This window comes from Nelumbo lutea, chromosome 5, assembly GCF_056320005.1.
Source record: "Nelumbo lutea isolate HS-2025 chromosome 5, American lotus-T2T, whole genome shotgun sequence".
Lineage (NCBI taxonomy): Eukaryota > Viridiplantae > Streptophyta > Magnoliopsida > Proteales > Nelumbonaceae > Nelumbo > Nelumbo lutea.
This window is the reverse complement of record NC_142688.1, coordinates 1,516,218-1,536,331: the sequence shown is the minus strand read 5'-3', so window position 1 is coordinate 1,536,331 and position 20,114 is coordinate 1,516,218. Positions and strand designations below refer to the sequence as shown.

The 20,114-nt window shown below is 37.9% G+C and overlaps 2 protein-coding genes across 9 annotated transcripts; both read left to right on the top strand.

The window, feature by feature from the left end:
* Window positions 1–1,392: 1,392 nt before the first annotated feature.
* Window positions 1,393–6,641, top strand: LOC148849750 (WUSCHEL-related homeobox 8-like). 4 transcript variants are annotated; one of them, XM_088945918.1, is made up of 4 exons: window positions 1,393–1,484; window positions 1,872–2,184; window positions 4,703–5,167; window positions 6,005–6,641. In XM_088945918.1, exons 2-4 carry the CDS (start codon window positions 1,953–1,955, stop codon window positions 6,088–6,090), a joined length of 783 nt encoding a protein of 260 aa, XP_088802044.1. In that variant the 5' UTR covers window positions 1,393–1,484; window positions 1,872–1,952; the 3' UTR covers window positions 6,091–6,641. The 4 variants fall into 4 exon arrangements, 3 of the variants coding, with proteins under 3 accessions (XP_088802044.1, XP_088802042.1, XP_088802043.1); XR_016099457.1 differs by lacking the exon at window positions 1,393–1,484 and adding an exon at window positions 5,819–5,923 and having other exon boundaries at window positions 1,817–2,184; window positions 6,005–6,125; XM_088945916.1 differs by lacking the exon at window positions 6,005–6,641 and having other exon boundaries at window positions 4,703–5,417.
* A 2,411-nt stretch (window positions 6,642–9,052) lies between these two features.
* On the top strand, window positions 9,053–17,423 carry LOC148849749 (Pentatricopeptide repeat (PPR) superfamily protein). 5 transcript variants are annotated; one of them, XM_088946822.1, is made up of 6 exons: window positions 9,053–9,629; window positions 11,496–11,726; window positions 14,634–14,718; window positions 16,282–16,336; window positions 16,628–16,766; window positions 17,034–17,423. In XM_088946822.1, exons 2-6 carry the CDS (start codon window positions 11,547–11,549, stop codon window positions 17,136–17,138), a joined length of 564 nt encoding a protein of 187 aa, XP_088802948.1. In that variant the 5' UTR covers window positions 9,053–9,629; window positions 11,496–11,546; the 3' UTR covers window positions 17,139–17,423. The 5 variants fall into 5 exon arrangements, with proteins under 5 accessions (XP_088802948.1, XP_088802947.1, XP_088802946.1 ...); XM_088946823.1 differs by having other exon boundaries at window positions 9,258–11,304; XM_088946824.1 differs by having other exon boundaries at window positions 9,554–11,294.
* Window positions 17,424–20,114: the final 2,691 nt, after the last annotated feature.

The following is a 20,114-nucleotide window of genomic DNA, read 5'->3' as shown; positions in this document are numbered from 1 at the left end:
TGTGAAAAACAAAAATAAGCCAAATAATGTTTTAATCATTTAAAAAATTATTTTGAAAATATAACATTAGTCATAATTTTAGTACAATTCATAAGAATCAAATTTGATTATATAAGATCAACTTATATCTTTATGTTTTAATTGCACATATACATAAAAATGTTTATGTGAAGACTTAGTTTTAAGGGGTTTTTATTGTTTCAATCCACCTCTGAAATCCTAACTCCACCGTACAGTTGAGGGCAGGTGCTAGCTCAGAATTGGCGCCAATTTACGGATAGGTATGGGTGTTATAGGTGGAGATGTTCACAAATTTGAATTGTTGTAGATCTCCCGTTCAAATCTGAATTCTAAGGTAGAGTGCAGTCTAAAAATCCCTAGTTTTAATTATACTAGTGTAATTATTTACCTAGTTTTTTTTTGGTAATTATTTACCTCCATGGCTTCACGTCAAGAATGCCATTCCAAAATTTTTAAGTCATTTACTTTTTTTAGGTAAATTACAAAAACCCCCCTTGTAGTATGGGGTTAATGACAAAGTCCTCCTGTACTTCTTTTGCGACACTAACCCCCTTCTATTAATATTCTATTAATTTTGTAAAAATTTTCATCCGATTGTTTAAATTTTTTTTAAATGTCCAAACTAGCCTTTTATACCGTTCATTATCTTCTCCATTGAAGTTAGGTGAATTGGCATAAAAACAACAGTTTTGAAACATTCAATCCACAACATAATAAAGGGCACCCATTTTATGACAAAGATAGAAAAATGATGAATTAAAAGACTTAACCAGTCGTAATCATGATATATGAAGTGAAACTCAAAAAGAAGGAAAACAATTAGTGACCCACCAGATTAGATTTATATATTTTAACAGTTTCCTAAGTTAAATAAGTTTTAAGAGAAAAAGGTCTAGAAAAAGAAAATAAAAAAAAGTTTAATGAGGTATTTTGATAATTTAACATTTTTAGTATCATCTTACTTAATGACTAAGAGGGTTTTTGTCTAACGATTAAAGTTAAAAAGGTCTTTATCGAAAAAAAAAACATGAGGAATTTGTCACTGGCCCATAATACAAGGGGGTCTTTGTCATTTACCTTACTTTTTTTTTTCTCTGTCATCGCCACTCTTTTTGTACGTGCATTAATTTCAAACCTCGGCTTCACGTCAAGGAGGCCATCCCAACCATTTACTTTTTTTTTTTATCGCCACTCTCTTTATGTACTTGCATTATTTCAAAGTTCAAACATGGCAGACAGTGGCAGTCCCATCGTATCCACCGCATAGAGATTAGAGAGAGAAAGAGGGAAAGGGAGAATCACTGAGAGAACGACAGTTGGAGAGAGAAAGAGAAGGAGGAATTATAAATTCCCCTCCAAAACGGAAAGCGTGTTTTCTGTGTCTCGTCCCGTTCAACCTACTTTACCGCACCGTCCCCGATATTTTGTGATTTTTTTTGGGTGGACAAAGACGATATATTCCGGTACGAGTTTATATCCTTTACCCTTTTAAAATCTCATAATTTTTATGGGGTTACCTGGTTGCTTTTGTGATGATTCATTGCAAAAATTCTACCGCTTTAGGAGTATGTAAACGAATCAACGGCTGTTGATTCATCGGGTCACCCCAATTCTGGATCTCCATCTCTGGTGGGGATTGGGGAATAGAATATCCATCAAAAAATACAAGTGATGAGGACTAATGAGCCGTATGCTACCATGCGCGTGTGTGTCACTCCATGGCAAAATACGCATCTTGCATGGATTAACTTCTCTATTATACGGTTATACCTTATTTATGCTTCAGTTTGTTTGGGTTTCTCACTCGTTTCTGCTCCTCTTTTACGGTTTCAATTGGTTTTTGTCTTCAGCAGCTGCTCAATTCTGTTTCAGTGAGTGAGTGTGTGTGTGTGTGAGAGAGAGAGAGAGAACAAAATGAAGAGTTTGCAGTGATGGGTACGGTAAGAAATGCTGTAGAAGGGGAAGAGAAGGTAAGGATAATGGAGTGGGAGAAACAAGAGCAGCAGCAACTGCAGCAACAGCAAAATGCTGGGGTGATGTACGTGAAAGTTATGACAGATGAGCAGATGGAGCTGCTTCGGAAACAAATCTCTATTTACGCTACCATTTGTGAGCAGCTCGTCGAGATGCACAAAGCCATTACTGCGCAGCAGGATCTCGCTGGTACTCTCTCCCTCTCCTAAATACGTCTGTGTTAGTAGTGATGATGATTTGTAATCTTCTTTATTTTTTTATGGTTTTTGCTATTGATTTGCTTTGATTACTTCTCCATTTTACTTGGATTCCTTTTTTTTTCAGATATCACTTTTCCTTATAATCAGAATATTTCTGTACTGGCTTATTTTTCATATATTCATTTACTTATTTCAGTTACGATTTGAGATGGATTTTTGTTTTATTGATGTTGCTTACTTTCGTTTTATTGCTTACCGGATTATACTAGAGTCGTAGCGAATGTATGTTTTGTTTGCAGAAGCGGTTTTAGTTGAATTGGATAACATTTGAGGGGAAAATATGTTTAAACCATAATTTGTCCAATCCAGAAATCCAGTTATTTCCCATTCGGTTGAAATGAATGTCTCTGGTTGATTCGTTACTGCTTTGAAGGGAAATTGTTTAAGGACCTTGTTTTGATTAATATGTATTTGAGTTTCAAACACGGGTTCTAACTTTTTTTTTTTTTTTTGGATAATTAACACGGGTTCTAATTTGTCCAAAACCATTCGGAATGATTTTGTGTTGTTTGAAGGGCTGAAATCTAGTTAACATTTTCCCGTCGTCATCACTTTTTCTTTTCATTTCTTTTCTTTTTAGGTTGGTCTTGTCGTAAAATCAACATAAATGTGCAAATTCAAGGGTGTATTCCGGATTGTCATCAGATCAATTTACTAACTAAAACTCTTTTTGATTTTATCAATTAACATGCTATTTGGATTTTGGTACACAAGGGAATGTGGAAAAAACCTGTTCTAAACATAAGAAGGAAATGGCCACATCCAGGTTTGAAAGCAAACTTGGAAGCCAACATATATAATATTTCATATCACCATTAACTTAAGCTACTAGCTTAACATCAATCGATTATTCTTCATTACAAACAATGTAGCCACAGCAAATCGGAGAAGTTCATAATAAACAAATACAAAGTTAATCCAATGCATAAAGTATCAATCAAGTGGACTGTCCAGCATTCGATCAATTGGACTAGTCTTATCTTACCTGTCGCTGGTCATTCTCAAGTAACCATCGTCCCCTGAACTGCTGGTGACTAGTTGTCTAATTGGGTGCTAAATTGGTTAAGCACCTAACTAGGTGGCTAGTTGACTACACAGGTCGGTCTCATGTATAATCACACGAGGCATGTGCAAATTTTCTTTTTGATGTTGTATGGTAATTGCCATATTTGATGTACAACTTATTTCCACCTATACTAGGGCCATTTGAGTTACCTCTTAGAACTGATTTGGATATTTAATTAGATTATTTATTTGATCGTCTCTTATAAACTCTGACCATAAATATTCTCAATCAGTATTCCAAAGAACTATATTTCCACCCTTGATGCCTATTATGGAAAAAAAGAAGATGACATCTATAGTAAATTCTGGGTACATTGTAAGTGATCTGTAGCCCTCCTTATGTTTTATTAGTTATGTGGAATAGTTAATTTGGTTTGGAAGAGAACAAAAGGATAGGGAGTCTTCCTGAAAATGTAGAAGTAGACCAAAGAGCTGACAAACATTGTGATGGAGTTGGTGACTGATGGATTGTTGGTGGGAGTTCCTCTATGTGAATACCAACTACTCTCTTCATCTGGTGCATACCAAAAACAAAACTTTTCCTAATTTCTTATTAGAGAAAAGAGTGACTGTTATTACTCATGACTGAGTTCACCCTTATTTATTTATGTTCCCCATCTATAACTGATTGAGCAATTTCTTTTTCTTTTACTTAAATTTTATTATTACACTCCAGAGAAAGCTTGTTTTGGTCATCAGGAACACAATCTTGCATATGTCAAAGAAAGACAGTACTTAAAAATACTAAGGCAATGCTCTTCCCTCTCATTTCATTTCATTCTTCAACATTGGTCATTCCTTCATGAGTTGTTTAGTCATTTCGTGATTATTAAACATATGTATTCTTGCAACAGTTGGGAAAACTTCAGAATATTTGAGTTCTCTTTTACGTTTATTGAGCTGTATTGGTTAAATTCCTTCTTTAGAGTTTGAGAAAGAAATATCTCATTGGCTTCTTCCTTTAAAATTCAATGCATGATCTTGTGTATCATCTTCACCTAGATAATTAAATGTACGACAATTTTCCACTTTTGGCGATTCTAAATGTACAACTTCCTTATATTCACTAGCATTTCTTTTTTGGCCCCTCCTCTATAAAACTTGTTCAGGACTTTCAAAGGGAAAAATGACAGAACAGTTTGATGTAGTCAAATCAAGTTTTTGAATTTTGAACAACAATCTTCATAATCTATGATTTCTCTAAGCATTCTGACTTCCAATTATGATCCTCTAATTTACTTTAGTTATTGAACAACCCCATGAATGATTAAGTTTCAATTCTATGCTTTATCAAATTTCCTCTGGATTAAGGAAAAAAGAATATTCATCAATAATTTGCAATATTTGGTAGGCTGACAAGCATGCTGCACTTGCCTTTTCAGGAATGAGGCTGGGAAATCTATATTGTGACCCACTGATGGCATCATCTGGACACAAAATAACTGCAAGGCAGCGATGGACTCCTACACCCATCCAGCTCCAAATTCTTGAACGTATCTTTGATCAAGGCAATGGGACTCCCAGCAAGCAGAAGATCAAAGAGATAGCTTCTGAGTTGACACAACATGGACAGATTTCTGAAACAAATGTTTATAACTGGTTCCAGAACAGGAGGGCTAGATCAAAAAGGAAGCAACAGGTTTCAATACCAAATAATGTGGAATCGGAAGTGGAGACAGAGGTAGAGTCCCCAAAGGAAAAGAAGACAAAGCCAGAGAACATTCACTTTCATGAGAATCAAGCTCAAAAGGCTGAGGACCTATGCTTCCAAAGTGCTGAGATAAGCTCTGAACTGCACTCCTTAGATCCACATCCAACTAAAATGGAGGCCACGTTCCCATTGGATGGTACTTCAAAATCTTCTGGCAGTTTGACCCACATGTCTTTCTATGAGAGTGTGCTATCTAACCCAATTATGTATTGGCATAACTTTCATTCCAAAGAACAATGAGAATAAACAAAAAGGATTAAGGTAGTTATTGGTAAAGACCTATTTTCCACCCACCTAGACAACATGACTTCTCACTTTTATTTATAGAACAAAGTACCATCATGTAGTCTGCTATCCTATCATTATAAGAGAAACATTGGAAAATATAACTTCTGTAGTTTGATAATGGTAGTTTGTTTCTTTTGGTTCTTTCTAACAGTTACATTGTTTTAGTATTTATTGAATCCCCATGAACTAATTTTGTTAAGTCTCCATCTTTTGATGTTATGGTTATAAATATTAAATGGTGCAAAGATATCTTGTTTTTTATTTTTTGTAAATTCACCTTCCCCTATAATTATGTTTCACATTTAACTCTTACCATCTCACTGCATGATGCTTGTGTGAAGTATCTAATTCATCTGCCTTTCGTATGAGACCAACATGCCCAACCATCAGTCATAGCTGTTCACTTTATGATACAAGCCTCTTTCTTGAGCCACTAACAAGCCCATTATGAAATAGATTGTCTCCTCTAATTTGAGTATGTTTTTTCTCCTGGGTTCAGCTCATCATTGAGCAATTCAGAGTGACTCAAGTGTGCACCAGATGGTTGGACTCCGGGCATAACAATATGGTTCCAAAGGAATGCTTTTTCTCCTGTTATGTGAATGTAAATGTTTTAATTTTTTTTTTTTTGTAATTTTCAGAGGCTAAAGGAGTGATCTTACTTCTGGCATGACTATGAATGCAGGGATTGATCACCTGATTAGAAAAATGGAAGTCCCAGGGAGCTACAATCCTTATCGACAGGGGGAAGGCTACAATATGATTGGGTGATGCTTTTCTCATCCATAGTCTTCTTTAATCAAAAACAGGCAGGGCGATATTTTGTCATAAAGTTATGCAGCAATTAGAATCCAGGTCCATGACTGTTTGATAATAGTGGACTTGGTAACAGTTGAAAAACAGAACATTTAATTGTGAAAATATATGAATCATACATAACATAGTTAACATTTACCATCATACAGAGAAGTTAGATTTAGCAGGACTTTTTTTTGAAAGACTTGAGAGTCATGGATTCACAATCAAACTCCAAAAAACTGGGTCATTTGGACAAACAAGTTTCAGTAAGGGAATATATGTGCTACTTAACCAGCTTGATATACATGTAGTGCTAATTTATAATTGATCATTGAACTTTTGATTTATCTGTTGTTCATGTTAATTGGGTTTATATGTCATGAACGCTAAGGGGTGTGATCGTGTTGTGTGGAGTTCTCAGACGTTTTGATATTGAACAGACATGCTCCGAAAAGGGAGCTTTAAGCTTTGTACTCTGTATATTTTCATGCTATTAGTCAAATACTATTGGAGTTGGATTGTAATGTTTGATATACTTATTTGGTCTGCATTTTTCCTTCATCGTTTCCCAGTCTACGGGTACTGAAATTAGACTGAACTTAAGGCAAATAAAATTATAAAAACCATGCATTCGTGCCGCTATTCTACTGTCTTTTTGTTTCGTTTAATTGGGCACAGTAACTATTAAAATAAGAAATATATAGACTATAGAGTACAAGAGACAAGGGAAAATACAAAAATAAATAACCACCCACAGGTGCCACCAGGACTGTAAAGCCAAAGCTCTGGCATACAAAATAAAGCTTATTATAAGAAAGAGCCCGGATCTCTCCATCAAAGTTCAAACAAAAGCTGTGGCAACACGATGAGAGCAGGGCATCCAACTGCATATCAGGAATATCTCCCGAACTTAGTATATTAAATTTATTGGGTGATGTTTGCATTGTGTGGCTGGGTGTTGTGCTCTTTTTTTTTTTTAAGGGTTAAAACATGTTTCATTTATTTAAGAAATTGATACAAGTACATATGCTTGCCAAAAAGGCCAATCAGAACCTAAATACAATTTCTCATGAAAAACAAAATATAGAAATGGATATAGGAGAAACAATGGTGAAAAATTACCAACAGAAGTAGAAAAGCACAAAAGAGGTTCCCAAAAGAGATTGCAAAGAGCCGGTAATAGCATGATTGCGGTAGATTCACAAAAGATGACAGAGCCCCAAACATTACAACCAATACTAGATACTGTAACTGCCATTCATAATGGCATTCGCTGGAGAATTGTGAATGGAACTTGATGTAGTGCAATCCGGTTGTTCTCTGTAGGAGATGATCTAGCTACCAGCAACGACGGGCTCGATGAACCTGCAAGAGATTAATCAAAGAACCCGGAGTGGCTTATTCAGCGAGGTCACTCCGATGCTTAAGTTAGCACTTGGTTGTTAGTTGAAAATGATATTAGATTGCGAAAGAGCTAGAGAGCAGAGATTATGCCTCTTTTTTCCCCTTTTCCCCCTTTTTTCACCTCTGGGGGGTGAAGCCTTTATATACTAAAGTCCTTGCGGGTTTGTGGAGTAATTATGGGATTCTTGCTGCGATAAGATTAGTTTCCATGTTAGTTGGGGATAACGCTACTAACCGGTAAGGCTGACCATTTCTGCCTGAAATCGGGGAGTGGGGAGATGATATTTAGCCGTTACGAGGTATGACCTCGTAAGATGCGGAATACGGTGACGATATATCTGGGGTTGCCATGCGGTGGTCGGTCAACATTGCCTGAGCTCGTGCTCTTTAGATCCGACATGATATGAGTGCCGAAGTGCCTTGGGACTGAGGTGGTCCTGATGTGACCTTGCACCAAGGTATACTCGTCCTGAGGCAGACTTGTCCCGAGGTGGTCTGGTTATCCGAGCTCGATTCGTTGTGGACTTGGCATGTCAGACTAAACTGTTGTCCTACTAGTTAGGTCGTTATTGTGGCTTAAAGGTTGTTGCCAGGTCGGCGCCTGTGCCAAGTCGCCAGTTTGGGACACCATCATCTTGGCTAAGTTGTTGCCTAAGTGATTTCGGGTGTCACCTAATTGTTCTGAGGTGCCACGTGTCACAATGTCATTGGAAGGCCAAATCCGCCCTTATCAGAACTGATCATGAATTGTTTCTACCGGAGAACTGTAATCGGATTTAACCATGGATGACAAAATGAAAAGCAACACCCACTGGTATCGAAAGCCCAATAAAGGATCCAAGAGCAAGTGACCCCCTTGTTAAAACACATGGAAAAAGAAGAAAAAACAAACAAAAAAGAAAAAAATATGATAAAGGAAAAGGGGGACTCTCTAGAGGGAGTCACCCCAACAGAGAGATTGATAGAACCTCAAGCAACGCGAGAACTCTCTCTAAACAGAGAGAGGGAGTGGTTGTGCGACTTGCAGAGCGAGTGGTTTCAGAGTGGTTATTCTCTCAATTGTATATATTATATTAGGAACATTTCACTATGAATTTAACAGACATGTGCTTGTGCAGAGGTTTTGATTGCAGGAGATTCGGTCTCCCATGCCCTATTATGCTTGTAGTAAAATAAACAGCAGCAAGAAGATGAAGCAAAAACATGAAAGCCCTAAGTATCCAATCTTCACCACTAGAAAGCCCTAAGCAAAAACATGTGTCTTCTCCCCTTCTCCTTTTATGCTTTTCCTCTCCCTAGATCTCCTTTCTTCTACTCCTCAGCGGTGGAGTAAAGTATTCATTGGAAATGCTCAGACAGTGCAAGAAACACAGATTGGGTTAGGGTTACAATTGGGATTGCGGTTCAAGCATACAACAACTCAGGTTAGGCCAGAGTTGACCTCAACCGGACCTAAGCTGGACCACTTGCACCGTATTCCTGAATGTTTATACCCATCTCTGCAAGCAAAAACTGTACACACTCTTGAGTTCGGGCATTTATAAGCATCCAGTCACACGTTTGGGCATTTAGTGAAGACTATTCACAAATTAGTACGAATTGAGATTTCTGTCAACAAAACACGCTCCAACTCATTATTAACTTGATCTAACACCGTATACATCATGAGATTGGGCCACGCCATAAAAGTGGAATACGCCATATATCAGATTTGCGGTGGTGGAGGGTTGGAACGTGTTTTGGACTCCATTATTACTACAGAACAATAATGTCCTGTATTGGAACATTGAGAGATATTCCCAATGAGACATGGGTACTAGAGATGGAGGAACAACCTGTGGGCAGCAGATCCGAACCCATTTATATCGTGTGTGTGTGTGTGTGCAGACTTTTTGTTTGCAGGAGATCCGGCTCACGGCTGACCGGCCGCCGAAGTCCCAAGTCTCGACAGAAAAATTGATTGGTTTGTCTCCTCGTACAGTCGTATGTATATCAAGTGAAAATAAAACGAGGTCGACCGATTTTGCGACTTGCACTGCACCCCCATCTCAAATGGCGTTTCGAAGCAGACGATTTGTTGGGTTTCTGGCGCTTCTCAACGGGACCAGGTACCATTCATCGTCCTCTTCACTTTGGTCAGTTTCATTCTCCCCATTTTCAACACTAGAATTTCGAGACAAGTACACGAATTGCGAACCACCAGATAACCGGATTAAACGCTACTCTAGTCTCGACGAAAAATTCGTGTTGGACCAGCTCTCTGATTTGCTACCTATCTCTCCCAAAACATCAAGCTACTCTCGGTGTATCGAGAATTCATCCAGAAAACATATCGAAACCAAGGCGGTCGATGGCTTTTTATCACCTGAAGAGAAACTGAGAGGGGTTTTCCTTCAGAGATTAAGAGGCAAAGCTGCAATTGAATCTGCCCTGATGGCTACCGGAATCAATTTGAATGTAGAAATACTTGCAGGAGTACTGAATAGAGGGAATTTAGGCGGAGAGGCAATGGTTACCTTCTTTAACTGGGCCCTCAAGCAGCCCCAGGTACCGAAAGACCTTCAGACTTGCCATATAATTCTTAGGGCATTGGGAAGAAAAAAATTCTTCAATTTCATGGAAGAAATCTTGCATGAAATGAGCAAGCAAGGAATAACACCTACTTGTGAAACCCTGTCCATTGCAATGGATAGCTTTGTTAGAGCTCGTAGAGTGTCAAAAGCTGTCCAAATGTTTGGAAGATTAGAAGAGTTTGCGTCTAAACCTGATACCGAGTCTTTTAATGTGCTTCTGCGCTGTCTATGTCAAAGATCCCATATTGGAACTGCGCACTCACTCTTCCATGAAAAGAAAGGGAAAATACCCTTTAATATTACTAGTTACAATGTTATTATCGGTGGGTGGTCGAGATTAGGTAGAGTCAGTGAAGTAGAGGGGTTTTTGAAAGCAATGGTAGTGGATGGATTAACTCCCGACTGCTGGACTTTTAGTTACCTTCTTGAGTGTTTAGGTAGAGCTGGTCGAGTTGATGATGCTGTTGGGGTATTTGAAATGATGGAGGAGCAAGGCTGTGCACCAGACACTGTTGCATACAATGCAATGATTTCCAATTTTATTTCAGTTGGAGATTTGGATGAATGTGTGAGATATTATGAGAGTATGTTGGCAAAGAAATGTGCACCAGATTTAGATACTTACACCAAATTGATTCATGGCTTTCTCAAGGCTCGAAGAGTAGCTGATGCACTTGAAATGTTTGATGAAATGTTAGGCAGAGGGATCCTTCCAAATATGGGGACAATTTCATCTTTTATTGAACCTTTGTGCAACTTTGGTCCACCTCATGCTGCTATGATGATGTACAAGGGAGCAAGAAAAGCAGGATGTAGAATATCGCTGAAAGTTTATAAGTTGTTGCTCATGAGACTTTCCAGATTTGGTAAATGTGGAATGATTTTGAAACTCTGGGATGAGATGCAAGAGAGTGGCCATTCTTCTGATTCTGAGATTTATGAATATGTTATTAATGGTCTTTGTAATATAGGGCAGCTGGAAGCTGCTGTGCTTGTCATGGAGGAGTTATTGAGTAAAGGATTTTGCCCCAGTAGGGTTATCTATAGCAAATTGAATAATAAGTTAATGAATGCAAATAAAGTAGAGAGGGCATACAGGCTCTTTTTGAAGGTTAAGGATGCTCGGTGCAGTGAAAATGCACGGAAATTTTGGCGTGCTAATGGCTGGCACTTTTAAGTGTGTGCTTTTATCAGATGAAGGTGGTAAAAGGTTCATCAATCATCAGCCTTGTGTACTTTTTGCTTACAATTATCTTATTATATCTATTCATGTTATTGTACTACTACCTGTAGCTAACTATTACCTATTCTATCTAAAGATATTGTTAAGGTTATTTGAAATACTAAATGTAAGACAATGTAGTAAGTTGATGAAGTTGTTTATTCTCTCCTTGGATGCAGGTAGTGCCAAAGGGTTATCTCTGATGTCTTGTTCTCTTCTCCAATTTAGAAATGGCTGATATTTCTTTTTCCAATGAGAGATATACATATATTCATGATATCCACAAAGGATCTATTCAAGCAATTGATAATCATCATATTGTTGTCCGGAAGAGCAATGCAAGAGGGTTCGTACTGCACATTTGTATCCTTACCTTCCTGGCAATTGCTTGTTATCTTTTCCTATTAAAGGTAGTTACTGGGTCTCACTTTGCTTCATTTACTTCCATCACCCTTGTTACATTTCATGGTCGTGGTGCATTTTTATTTGGCTGGAGTATTGCCTTAAGTAATATCATTAGTTCATCACAATTTAGTGAAGACAATATTTGGATTGCTCTTACAGGAGAACATGGACCAGCCTCTACCTGAACTTGAAAGAGTCATTCTGACCTTTTGGCCTGTTTCGACTATCAATTTGTGACACAGGTTGCACTTAGTTGAAAGTTTCATAGCTTGGGTTTGGAAATCATACCCAACCTTGATGCAGCGATCTATACATGCAATCTTAAATACTCATACATACATGCATAACAAAATTATGTGTTTTTAGCTTCTGAAAAATTGTAACCAATCCCAACCTTTTGGAAGTTAAGAAACCAAACTTAGCATGGGTTGGGGAATCAACATCTAGGGTTGGGTCCAGGTTGGCTTTGTGATATAAGACAAGCTATTTTGGTACCAATTGATGTAGGACCAACTATGAGTCATGGGTGAGCCTACAAAGGTAAAACTGGGCTAAGAAAGGTCTAGGAATGATTTTAAGACTACAGGTAGGGGTTAGGAGAGATTAGAAAAGTCAATAGGGGTTAAAAAGGGATGAAAATTTTTATGGAACTGCCAAGTTCTAGAAATTAGGGTTTAGATGGAGTTTTGGGATGAAATTTGATGGGAAGAAAGCTAATGAAAATCTGTAGCAGCATCTAAATATGTGAACAATCAAAAATAGCTTCACACAAAAAGAACAAAATTGACCAAAATGAGGGTTTTTGTGGGTATTAACATAATGAAAAATGTATTTGGATCAGTTTCAATCTTTTTGGGATTTGAATTGGATGAACTCCTTTAGTAAAGAATTTGTGGGCTGTTGATGGCGTGAATGTTTTCTTGCAATATTAAAGATAGCACGAGAAAGAGAAAATTTGGAGATACTCAATGAGGACCTCTTGGGCATGGGAGCCATTCACAATTCTTAGCATAAACTATAAGATTTCCAATAAACTCGACTAATTGATATCTAAAACGTTCATACATATTTATAGACTTTAGACCAATAAAAATCCTAATAAAATTGAGAAAATATAAAATAATAGAATCCATTATCCTACTTTAATTCAAGGTATACTCAACAACTCCTAAACTACTTATTCAATGACTCAGACCCTCAAAGATGAAGCAATTATAACTATAGAAACCAGACCATGATCAGACCATACAGATTGTGAAATGGCAAACATACCCCCGGTTTCAAGTTCAGCTCAAATCCTGAGTAATCTCTATCAGCACCTCTTCCAATCCTGCCTGTCAGAATTGCAACTGTAATTTATTTTCCTTTTTTTGATAGGTTACAGAAACTTTATTTATTTATTTTTTTGAACTGTAACGTAAAGTATTTCATTAATCAAAAAGCATATACAAAGAAACCCCTGTACAATGAGAAACTGAACAGAGGATGTACAGATTTGCCCATAACACCCAAACAAAACCCCCAAAAGACATCCATTCCTTACAAAAGGAAGATCAAACTCGAAAGAAGAGCTAACATGTCTGGATCTAAATAGAGGATGGACAGCCAGACAAGAATGAACCATTCCCAATATTTTGCTCAGAGTTTCTTCCTTTGAGTGCTGATTACCTTATTTTGAAAAAATAAGGTAACTACAAAGCTAGAAAACCCAATATATTAGCTGGACTAGCCACTGATCCATATTTGTAGTCTTACATCTGAGCCCAAAACATTCATTCCCCTTGAAGCCCTTGTTTTTCCATGGCATTTGATGATCTTTGCACCCATTGAAAAGTTATAGCTGCCTCCCTAGCCAACCAATTTATCTCCCTGATTACTTGTCTATATTCTATACTGCCACATTATCTTGCTGTTCTGTTTTTTGATCAGTCACATTAGCTTTCTGTTGTTCCTAAGCCAGCTAATTACCACTGTAGAGTCTCCTACAACTACAATGTTATTCAAATTCAGTTGTCTTGCCAACCTCAAATCTTTTAAGACAGCTAGCACCTCAACTCTTATTTAGTTCCCACTTCCACTACCAATAGGTCAGAATACAATGTTATAGTCAAGCCATTGACATCTTTAAATACCTCTCCCACCCCTAAATCCCTAATGGACTTGGATTGTCAAGACTGCTTTCATCAATGTTTTAATTTATGTGTTCGCCATGAGGTAGTTGCACTGCCTTGGTACACCGCCCTTTTAGATGATGAACTAGCACCACTCTCCAATCTATAAAAATGTTGTCTATGGAAAATGGGACAAAGATGTCCATAGTTTTCAGCCAATGTACCACTTTAATTTTAATACAGTAGAAAATAGCTTCCTTGGATTTACGTTTCCTGTTAAAGATCTTTGCATTTCTCTCCTCCCAAAGAATTGCAACTGCAATTTCCACCTTTTCTGGATATTGGTTTTATGGGCTAAATGCGTCCACCTTGCCTTTGGTATTCTGAGTTGTCAGGTTGTCAAACTTCTAACTATGACTTAAAAATATCATTCTTTAATGGCATTTTGAAGAATCAGATAAGTGCAGTTGTAATTATAGTAAAGAATTTCACTTGCAATCGTCTTGATTATTCTGATCTTGTTAGTAATTATAGTAAAGAATTTCACTTGCAATCGTCTTGATTATTCTGATCTTGTTAGTAATTATAGTAAAGAATTTCACTTGCAATCGTCTTGGACCTCTTGGTTATTCAGAGCTTGTTAGGGCAGCATTTGAAACCTGAATGAGAAACAATCAGCGATAATACTTTTATCCAGCATCATTCACATAATAAATTATGTGAAATGCCAATGTATTTTGAGGTAGAAGATCAGTCCATTATCAAATGGTTCTTGTAACATGGTTGCCTTGTGAATGACAGGAAAAATCTAGTATTGTTTACCTTTCAAGCATTCTTTTGGGTTTAACCCTTGTTAGATTGTTGCACTGGAAGTCAGTTGTGAAAGGTGAGTTTCTTTCCAGTTCTTTATATTTGTAAGTAAGAGAATCATTCGGAGTTTTAGTTAATGGATGATGTCTCATCCATGATTTTGTTTTAGAGACACTCATGCAAGACTGGCATGTATTGCTTTTCTATTTGATGCAACATGTACAGAACAAATAAGGAAGTTTATTATTGATATGCACTGATAAAGAGTAATGGTAGAGCCATATTTTGTTTAGCTGATTTAGACACAACTTTAATAAGGATTAATTGTGTTGAGTATTGGATTAGTAAACTGGGAAAGATAGGATTAGAAATGGGTGCATTTGTGTGGATCTCAGAGTAGCCCTAACATGAAATAAAATGTAGAGAAGTACAGTGGCATTGGGAAATCTGAAATATTGCCACTTTGTTTATACCTCTGATGGGCTAACTTACACCTGAAACTTGGCCTTGATTAATGAGTGATTGAATCATCATGAAAAGTAGAGTAAGGTGACACTTAGAAATCTGAAATATTGTCACTTACATCTGAAAGACTGAAACTAATCAGATAACTGGTTATCCCTCTTTTGTTTCTTTGTTGCACCTCTGATAGACTCACTTGTACCTGAAACTTTACCCTGATTAATAAGTGATTGAATTACCACTTATCACTTATTAGTTAAATACATGTTTTCCCTTTACCCTTTTGTTCTTTTAAAACTTCCATAATGACAAGAATACCCCTCAGATTGCATGTTTAAAGGGATGAAACTCTAATAGCCACTTTATGCTCGCAAATGCCACCTAAGATGGTTAGGGCATGTGCAGTGTAGAATACCAGCTGCACTAGTAAGAAGACTTGATACAAGCTCATAGTGATAGAGGGGTTAGGGGAAGGCCAATAAGGACACGCAATGAGGTAGCAAAGAAAAGAGATAGCCCCTGATAGAGTGGAATGGTGAAATAGATTTTGTGTAGCCAATCCTATATTTTTGGGATAAGGCTATTATAAGTTGAGTCAAGTACTTGATTCATAATTATTTACTTCTTAAAAGGAATCATTAGAAAAGTTCTATATGGCTGGCTTTGTGCTGTTGTCTGAAGTTTTATTGTTTGCCATCCTGTCTTTGTGTTCTAGTCCAAGGTTCAAAGTATTGATACATCCAATACGCATGAACTTGCATATCAGGTGTTTCAAAGGGCATGCTTCTCTTGTTTTTTAGTTTTCTTTTTCAAAAATTTTCAGGGGATCGGTCTTAGGCCTGGCTACCCCATGAAAGTGGTCAGACCCCAAAACCCTTTTATTTAGTGTATCAGTACCCCAAAGATACAATATCAATACTTTGATCCTTGTTCTACTCTTTTGCCTTTCTTTAAATTAGCACTTATGATGGCTTGATAGTAAAATACATGTATCTGCTTATTCTTATATAACACTGTCAATTGCTTTCTGTTTTACTTGTTACCATTCCTAAGCATAAAATCCTTTATAAATATTCCAATTTTATTGATATTCTTATAATTTGGTAATTGACTGTTCATCTGTTTTGTAAGAAACCATCTTATTATCCTATAAATTTGTTTTATTTTTGTGAAACAGAGTCTGTTGTGATTATGCCTGCATTCGGAGTACAACTTGAAACACACTACGGGAGGTATTTCTTCTATATCCTAGAAGCTATTTTGTATGCAGAGTAATTTGAATTATTTCTTCTTAATATACTTGAGAAATCTAGGTATAGCACTTGTCTGCATCACCATATTTGTCAAATATTAGTAGTTTTCTATCATCATTCCCTTTGAAGCTTTCCTACTAAGCTAAAGTTATGTTCACTAAGCCTTTTCCTTTTAAAATAAGAGGTTGACCATTAATAGTTGTTGTATCCATTATAAAATTTCTGCGCTTTATGTTCAGGTTCTTATTGTGATTTTTTTTCCTCATTTAGTGGAAGGGTTGTCCGCCGTTTTGTTCCAATGGGGAATATCTTGAGACCTGTGCTGAATGAATGTGTTACTCCTGTTACTTGCTACTGGAGCCTGGCCTTGATTGTACGTGGAGAAGCAGAATTGATGCTAGTTTTTAAGGTAGAGTTGCCTTTGACTCTGGCCCTCACAGCTGATTGTATTCAATGTCATAAAATGTTTTGATAACAAATCTGGTTCTTGAAACTGAAGTTTGATATATCTGTTAAGGATACTGAACACTCTAGATTAGGCCATATGGAGTCACTTTGGCTGGTTAATCACATGGAAAGTGAGAGACCTTTCACTAATCTTAGAATGGTGGACAAAGTGAGGTAGGTTTTAATTGGATCTGTTCATCAGCTTATGGAGGTAGAACTCATTGTGCAGGAACTGCGGCCGCCTGTGAAAATGTTGGTTCCCATATGGAAGGCTTTGTGTGCTGCTATTGATATCAAAGAAAGCACAGATGAAGTTGCAAAAGATGATCACTAGCATTCACTTGCAGATGTAGATTAGATGTTAGAGTTTGAAACCTACTGGGGGTTCAACTGTATACAAATGGCCGACATTAGATGACAATAGAAGTTTTAGAGATGATGACACTTGGACCACAGAGATGGAATCTATTAGCAGTTGAGCATCTTTGCTGGAGTGAGACTAAAATACATAGCTGATTCTTATTTAGATTAGTGAGGTTTCTATTAAGATGCGTATTGAATTAGAGATTTTTTGGTCTTATGACGATTGAGAATGAGATAGAACTTGATATTTCTTTCATCCCTGGCCTCAAGAAATTATCACAAAAGCGTTTGTGCTGCCACTTTTCAGATCTGCCATGAACAAACTAGTTTCTTCTTTTAAACTTTTTTGATCGGCAACCAATAAAAGGAGATCGGATCTGCTCTTCACAGAGCGTGGCTCACACCAACCTCACAGCGCATCGCTAGGCGTGCATTGAGAACGTCTCCCGTACATGATGTTATCATTCATGCCTTCATGGGAAGATGTTTCCAACGCACCGTTGGGATGCGTTGTGAGGCGCGCTCTGCTCTTCACTCATGTTCCCTGTGTACCCACTTTATTACACTAACCTCTGACTGACTGACATCACATGGTACCGGAAATGGAATAGAAGAGAATGTGCCACACTGGCACACTGCCACCACCCTTATGGTCCAGTCTACTTTATTCCTATCTATACTCATCCGTGTCTGTTGTTTGACACATCACCATTATGCAGTTGTTATTTGCTAGCAATTTTATTTTTACCAGGCAGCAGACACAATGCAAGTAGTATGCCCTCTTTAATCTGATTCCGGAACCGGAAGTTTCCTAACGTGCTTGACTGCATTATTGTAGATTCATGGTCTGACATTTATCGGGGACCCACTATCATTCACAGCATAAAAGTTGTAAAACACACGTCCAACAAACAGGCTTCAGCCTTGCATTGGTGCAATGGTGTTGCTTATTCCAAATGGAGAGCGAATCCTGTGAACCCCTCGGTTCACGGGAAACGTGTACCCTCCGGTAGGAGGCATGTACGTTGCCCTCTTTAAAATGGAGTTTTCGTTAATGTTTAAATTTCCGTTAATGAGATGAATCCAGTTGAAGCAGATAGAAAAATATAAAAAATTAAAATAATCCATTGACGGTACTCCTTACGTTACAGCTCACAGAAGCCGTTGTTTGTTTGGTGGAATGGGCTTCTTGAGTTACATCATTACATGCATCTAACAAGTAGAGGTGGTGTTGAATCTCTCTCGAGGGACAATCGCAGGCTTTAAAAGGGGGATAGTTTCTTTTAATGGTTGACACAATTGTTTCCAGGGCATCTAAAAACCCATCTTTGCGTATTGATCTTCTTACTCCTTTGCATGAATTTGGACCTTCTTTTAGTTTTGGGGGATAGCTTCAATTTCTGAGTTTTCTTTTTTTTTTTGATAAGGGGAATTATTTTTAATTCGCAGAAGGGGGTATTAGAAATTTCAGAGATTTCTCTTTAGATGGAAGTGGAAGGACTGTAAGTCTGGGCAGTGAGAAGAAGCCCAAGCTCTACATCTACCTCAAGGTCCTCAACCCCATGTCTTCTTCCTTGGGAGGAGGTGGAAGCTCAACCCACACAGTCGCGTGGTGGTGACTTGGCTGCAGTAGCTGAACCCAATAGTTGCGTTGAGGGTGGTGGTTCCCGGAAGGACGAATGAACCTCGGAGCCTCAACCTATTCCAAATGCACAAAGATTGTTAAAGGCAGCACCACTAGAGTGAAAAAATGTGGCTTTGGAATGAAGATTGGGAGAGTATGTTTGTCAGAATTTGTAGCTTTGCCCAGCCAAGAACAATCGCTTTTCCGATGACCCATCTTCTGGTTTTAAGCATTCATTGCAGGGTAGGGGTTCTTTGGAGTTTGAAGGCAATGTTGGGGAATCTGGGATCGTCAACAAGGCTTTGTGTTGGAATCCATTGGAGGAGGAGCTTTCGGGAGCGGTAATGTAATAAGTACTGCCAGTGGACTCTATGCCGTCTGACGCTGGTTGTGCAGTGAAATCACCGGTGGTGTACTACATGGTTAGGGCTCGGAGGAGAAAACAGGAGGTAGTAGTTCGAATGAATGGATTCTTTTCATTTTTTGTCCTTTTCTATCTGGTTACACTGAATTCATTTCATCAACTTAATTCGAACATTAAGAGAGATTCATTTTGAGGAGGATGACGTGCACACCTCGTATTGGAGGGTTCACGCTTCCCGTGAACATGAGGGGTTCACAGGAATCGCTCTCATAACTAATTTTTTTGGGACATGCTTCAAATACCACTTAATAAGGCCAGCCCCAACCTGATTAAGCGAGTCTAAACGTCAGCGGTCAGCCCCTGTCCCCTGGATAATAATTTTGGGCTGATATTGAGCCATTAAAGACCACGCCTGGCCCATTAATGAAAATGGCATTCTTTTTCTAATGATGATAAGATTATTATGTCCAAGGAAAAGGAGAAATAATAGCTAAACAGCCTAGGCTACAAGACACTTGTATGCACATAATAACACATTTTTATCAACCAATGGTATTAGGCCTTACCCGTCAGGTCTAGCAAATCATTTTGGGCCTCGGTCCATTCGGCCCAAAAGCCTGTGGTTGGACGCTGTACCAGCCTAATTCCGTGGTTCTAAGCTTGTGATTTATGATCCTCTATGATGTATTCATATTGGTTTGGATTGAGCTTGGTCTTACAGGTTACAGCCTACTAAATTTAAGGAATAAGTAATATCCCCATGTTTCAAGCTGATGCCCATTGGTCCAAAGTTGCAATTCGGAATGCCAACGGATTAGGCTTAGCCCAAAAAAAAAAAGCAAGGTTTCTCTACGCTACCCTGTGTTTTCCTTTTCAAAACTACTAGAGCATTATATACCATCAAAATTGACGAAATTATTTGAGGACAAACCTTTTTGAGATGTTATTGCCTGATTGTT